General features: G+C 45.7%; 1 protein-coding gene across 4 annotated transcripts in view; it reads left to right on the top strand.

Moving 5' to 3' along the window:
* The first annotated feature begins 1436 nt into the window (after positions 1-1436).
* The window catches only part of PRKD1 (protein kinase D1), a 301367-nt gene continuing 296675 nt past the window's right edge, over positions 1437-6128 (top strand). For 3 of the 4 annotated variants that reach the window (XR_012159485.2, XM_073348910.2, XM_073348911.2), the window contains exon 1: positions 1578-1973. Coding sequence is in view for 3 of the 4 variants with exons in the window: in XM_073348910.2 (XP_073205011.2) it covers positions 1782-1973 (192 nt within the window). In the remaining variant the exon portion in view is untranslated. Of the gene's footprint in view, positions 1974-6128 lie in introns of all 4 variants that reach the window. The other variant, XM_073348909.2, reaches the window with a different exon arrangement.

The following is a 6128-nucleotide window of genomic DNA, read 5'->3' as shown; positions in this document are numbered from 1 at the left end:
CAAAATAGAAGAATATGTTTGGAAATGCTAATTTAAAACTAAAATGTAAATCTTAGCCTTTAAATGTAAGAAGAAATATTTGTGACCTGTAAAGTGACTGATAAACATGATAAGATAGCCATGCATGGTATTATGTAGAAGACAGAAATAAAAATGGAAATAATTTGAAGAAAATCTGGCAAGGATTATAATGATTCAGAAGAATTTACAAGCAACAAGCAGCAGTGTTCTGTGTGTGTGTATGTGAAAAATTCCTAGGTGAAAATAAAACCCAGTTCTTTAAACTGCAGACCCAGGTAAACAGTGCCCTAACAACACATCCAATTAAAAACGGAACATAAATGTTGACAATTTGTTTAGAAAAAAAAAGTTTTGAAAATGTTTGACGAGCTCTGCTTATTAAACGCATGTTATTACACTCATCACCGTCATGCCTAGATGCCATACGAATAATTAAGAGACACTAATTCGGTATTCCGTCTATTCAAAGTTCACTCCCAAAGTTCATTTCCAAGGGGAGTTCAGTGTTAATAGCTTAGGTTAACTGTCACCTGCCATTGGCCTTATTGTATGGAGGCATATGCAAACAGATGCCACGTGCATTGTGCTTTAAAGTTAGAAAGGCTGCCTGATCTTTGTGTCAGACAGTTCCCACTTAGCAACTGAAAGCTGTACGTTCCCTAGAGAGGAAGTTATTTTCGGGAAGAGGATGGGATGGATTCCCCCTCTCCCCTACAAATAAATCACCGAGGAGGAGCACCCTGACAAATAGCAGGGAACAGCCAGCTCCCCTCCCGCGGTGCCATTCACCACCTCCCTCCCCCGCCAGTATGTGACTGGTTCCGGGGGGGAATGGCTCCGCTGGAAGGGAACGCGTGCGACAGTCGGTAGGAGCTGGTGACAGGGTTGAGCTCCTACTTTCATGCAAATCTCCCCGCCCTCGCAAGCCAACGCTTGCGGTCCCCCCAGCCCGGGAGAGCTCGCCCCGCTGCCACAGAAAAATCCCCAAGCTTCCCCGACTTTCTTCGCGCTCTGCCTCCAGGTGTCGTAGCCTCCTGCCCTCCGGGCAGCAGCGGCAGCGGCCAGGATGAAGGCGGCTTTGAAGGTACTGCGCCCGGGCCGGGGATGCTCGTGGACCAGACAGGCGCTCTCCCGCCTGGAGGGAGCCGGCTCGGGGCGGGGAGCGCCGGGAGGAGGCTGAGGGCGGGGAGAGGAAAGCCTCGGGTGAGGCGGGAGGTGCGGACCCCAGGTGTCCCGGGAGAGAAGCGGGAAGCGAAGAACTTGGCGCCGTGCGGTGGGGTTGGGGCTTAGCTGTCTTGAAGGGAGAAACGACGCGGTCCAAGGGCGGGGGTGAGATCCCTGGCTGGCGGCTAGAGGGAGGCGGGCACCTCAGCCCTCTCCGGACACTTGGGAGCCGGGCCGACTGCTGCTCCGGCGGCCGCCGTGTGGTGGCTCATGGCTGCGCCGCCTCCTCCCTCCCCCCGGGCTCGCAGCGTGCGGCTCGCTGACCGCCGCCTTCAGTCCGCAGCCAGAGCCAGCAGCGGCGGCGGCGGCACCTCGGCTGGGCTGGGCTCCCCCCTCGCTGTGGGCGTCTCGCCGCCTTTTCCTGTCTGCATCCGATTCCTCCCCCGCCCCCCGCCATTTTCACCCGGGAGCGGGGGATCTGCACCGCGCCTGGGGCTCCCACCAACTTTTCACGCCGCTGTGTCTCTCTGCCTCTCTCCTCCCCGCCCCTCTCTCGCCACCCCTGCTGCTGCTCCTGCTCCTGCGGGAAGTTTTCCATGAGCGCCCCTCCGGTGATCCGGCCGCCCAGCCCTTTGCAGCCGGCGGCGGGGGCTGCTCCCGGCGGCGGCATCTCCTTTCACCTCCAGATCGGGCTGAGCCGGGAGCCCGTGCTGCTGCTGCAGGACTCCTCGGGGGATTTCAGCCTGGCGCACGTCCGGGAAATGGCTTGCTCCATCGTGGACCAAAAGGTAAGAGGGGACCCAGAGGCGGAGCTCCCGCCCCAAACTCTGCACCGCTCCCAGCTCGCGCCCTCCGGCGCCTTCGGAAATTCCCCGCTGCCCAGCTGGTCCCCCGCCGCCCGGGGGACTCGGCACCGGGGTGAAGACAGCGATCGCGGCGCGAGACTTCCGCTGGCCCTGTTCTCCCCGGCTGGCCCAGTGCACTCGTGCAAGTCTCGCTCGGGACGCCGGCCGGGCCGGCTGGCTTGCTGTTATAATGGCTCAGATGCCATGCGGGCAGGGCCCGGTTTACAAGCCTCCCCTCCATCAGTGCGCTTTGGTGGGGTGGGGAGGAAACTGGTGGGGGCTCCTAGGGGCTGGCACCATAACTCCCTCCAGCAGCCTCGGTGGCGGAGGAAACTTTCCACTTTACAAACCGGGAACCAAGCCAGCGGGCAGCGTTTCACTCGGTCTCCTTCCCAGGCAGGCCATGTCCAGCAATGCAGGCGCCCTCTGTCCCCTTGCGCTCTATGCCATTTGATGCAGGGTTTAACCTTGCGAGCTGAAACACTTGTCATGTATTATGTGACACTTTAATGTGGGGCAGCTGGCGTCTCTAGAGGACAGGGGGCGATTTTTCTGCAGCTGGGCGGTAACATGATAGGGAGGGTAAACCTCAGATCTATTGACCTACTTCCCCATCAAACCTGCCAACAGGCTAAACAAGCTCTTTTGCCTTATGAAACGCTTGGCTTTTAAAAAGCATTTTGGGGACAAATTGAGCTGGGTGAAAACGGAAGTGATAAGTGGCAGGCGCCAGTCTGTGCAATAAAAGGTATGTGTGGGAGAGGGGGGTCGCTGGAATGAGCTGGTGCTGAATTTCAGCCTTGGGAATTGGCAGGTGACCTCTGTGTAAAATGAGGCTAATTGAATCACTCCCTGTCAACAGCCCTTCTGAGCTTTGTAGTTGTAGAACCAGTGACTAACTGAAGTCCTGTGTAGAATGCTGAGCAGAAATCTTTGTCCCAGGAAGTTATGAAAAGTGACAAACTTTGTAAAGCGGACACAGATTTCCTTGGTTTGCTTTTCATTTGGAATTCTGGTATAATTATTATTCAACTTGAAATCTAGTAAACTTCACAAAATGACTTAAAACTAGTTTCAGGTGTTACATCTGCCATTAGCTCCCTCCACCTCCCTCATTGGTAAACCCACCTAAATTGGCAATCACACATTTTCAAAATAATATTTTTCTCTCTCTTCTGTTGGAGTGTGAAAGACCCACACAAACAGGTGACTCTGACTATAGAGGGAAAAACAGTGAAAATGATGAGACATGGTGTTGTCAGATACCCAGAATAAACTGAAAGAGTAAGGAAACCATTTCTCTCTAATTTTTTCATTGTAATGATCTCAGATATAATAGGTAAAATAATTTCAGGCAGGGGTGTGTGTGTATTTTTAAGTTGATGGTCTCACTTTAAGTCTTGGTGTAAATCTTACAAAGTTTCCTTAAATATGGTGAACTTTTCCATTTTCTTTATTACAGTGTATTTAATAAACATGGTTTCAAAATAGTTTGAACATGTCAGCTTGGATTTTTAAATAACTACTTTAAAAACGCATTTTAAGAAGAGCTTATTTGTTTTGATATGCACACTTATTTAATTAAATTCAATATGGAAAACATACCCTTTTGTTTAATATTACAGTGTTTATTTTCAAAGCAATCTGCTTCTGTCCAGCTTTGAAAGTGCTTTTATCCATTCGACCATTCATAACTTATTGTACGGGAAATAATGGAAACGTACCTAGATCATTGCATCCATTGTTCATAGTTTTGTGTCCAGACTAGCATATTTATTTAATCTCTTTGAATTATCCCAGTGTGTGATATTTTGTGTCTGCAACATTATTTCACAACAGTATTATGTTGCCTAAAGAAAGACTACTAATTTAAATAAATTGGTTCTCATGTCTGATATACAGTTTTTAGTAAGAACTGGCATAAAAATCTTAAACAGTTATATTTTGTCACCGTAACTTATAACTTCATTTGAAAAAGAAATAGACATTGAGGAATTTTTCTTTGTAGTGTCCTCAAATGTGGATCTCTCTCATTCCCAAGGTCTGTCAGAGCCCCAGTTTGTTGTTCTTCAGGAGATGCTGCAAAGGTCATCTGTTTTTCCAGGCTTTGTGGGGATAGAATAGCCTGAGGAAGGGGAATTGTTGAAGAAAGATAGTATTGTTGCTAGTGGCTTACATCTTTCTGGTAAAGAGTAATTTATAAATTCTTTGTACTGTGGGAATTTTCCCACCCTACAAACACCTACATGGCATAACTTTATTCGCATGAGTAGTCTCATTATACACAATATTATTTGCATGAGCAAAGTTACTCTTTGTTGTAAATATATGTAGGATTGAGGCCTTAGTTTTTCTCTTTTAAAAGATTGCACAAGCATCTCGAGCTATTGGGTAGAATATTTCAATATGTATGTCTAAATTAAATGTCTTCTGTTATCATAAAGTTAGTGTACAAATATATGAAACTGATGGCTGTATACCTGTTGAAAGCACACTAGTAGCAGTGACTACAGTGTCAACATCTTGCAGTTGATTATACAAGAATTCTGAGATTCTTTCAGTTACGAAAGAAATGAAAAACGTATAATAAAAGCTAATCTAACAAAGAACAATTCAACCTTTTATGGAGTAAGTGTCCCCTCAACTCCTTATTTTCTGTATATTTTTATTCTGAACTATTTTATGCTCAAGAGCTTGAAAGAAGGTTTGTTTTTTATTAAGAGTATGTTTTCCTGTTACCTTACCACGTGCTTGTTATTTTTGGAACAGCCTGGAACTGTAACTTGTTTAAATTTTAAGCATTTCCTTATTTTTCATATTACAGGAAATTGTAACTTGCTTGTCAAGGTTAAGAAGGAAATTTCACGGAAGTGACTGTTGTACTGAAACATCACACTGTTCTCAAGTACTTTTGTGCCTGTAAAGTAGGTACCTACTACCTACCAAGCAAGTACTATGATTTATGTAATCTGTTCCAAATTTATACCATGAGGCATTAGACTGGGATCCAGGAGATAAAATTTAAATTAATTTAATTATTCATTTTTGGTTGCCATATTAGACTGTAAAACTCTGCTCTCCCTCTTTTATGGTGATCATAAACTCACTCTAGCTATAGGGTTGCTCACATATGTCTCCCCTAGATTAGGCCACGATCCTGCAGGAAAGTCTATGCAGACAGACCCCTGTGCCTGTACAGAGTCTAACTGAAGTCAGTAGAGCTTTGCATGAATGCAGAGGTTCACTTGTGTTGGGTCTCACTGCAACACTGGTGCCTTTGTCCCTGATCCTGTAAAGATTGATGCGTGTTTAACTCTATGCAATGTAAGTGGCACTATTAAAATAAATGAAACCTCTCACAGTGCATGAAATTAAGCACATGCTTGTAGGATCAGGCCCAAATACACATGAACATGGGGTTGTGTTCATGTATATGTGAGTAATGATAGTATCTGAAATATAAAGATTAAGGTGTTTTGACTTTGTAAGAGAATATGGTTACATTAGCAACTAATAATGTGAATGGCATGGGTAGTGAAGGGAAGGAAAAAGATTGTTGTCAAAAGTGTATTGTTCTGTGTTGGCCACAGAAAGCGCTATTGCATGAGTATCATCCCGAGATAGTTAGATGGAGGGGGGAACATGTTGACCTTTTAGCAACACTATCTCAGCAGGGTGCAATGTTACATGTCAGTTGGCAGCATGAACTCAAACATCTCTAAATCTGTTAAGAACTGCTCTGAAGCTGACTAAGTTGAATCCCCTGGAATGTATGTGGTTCATAGCTAGAACTGCTAAAACAAAATTCTTCAGGATTGTTCACGTTGGGTTATTTGTTCTTCATCTGAGGTGGAGTAAAATCGTCAAAGTGGTGATACAGTTGAAAAGGAGTGAGAATTACCAGAAAATGTCACTACTTGACTTTTAGAATATCTCCTCCATAAGACTGAGAAAATATTGCAAAATTAAAGTTTTGTTGTCTGTAGACACAGAACTTGAATTATTGTCCTTTTGGGGTTTAGCTGAACACAATAGAATGCTTCTTCAGGCAGAGGTTTACATGAAAGCATATAGCAAAATGCAGCAAGACTATACTTC

The sequence above is a fragment of the Lepidochelys kempii genome, chromosome 6 (assembly GCF_965140285.1).
Source record: "Lepidochelys kempii isolate rLepKem1 chromosome 6, rLepKem1.hap1, whole genome shotgun sequence".
In the NCBI taxonomy this organism is placed as follows: Eukaryota; Metazoa; Chordata; order Testudines; family Cheloniidae; genus Lepidochelys; species Lepidochelys kempii.
The sequence above is the reverse complement of the archived record's forward strand: the minus strand, read 5'-3'. Positions and strand labels throughout refer to the sequence as shown.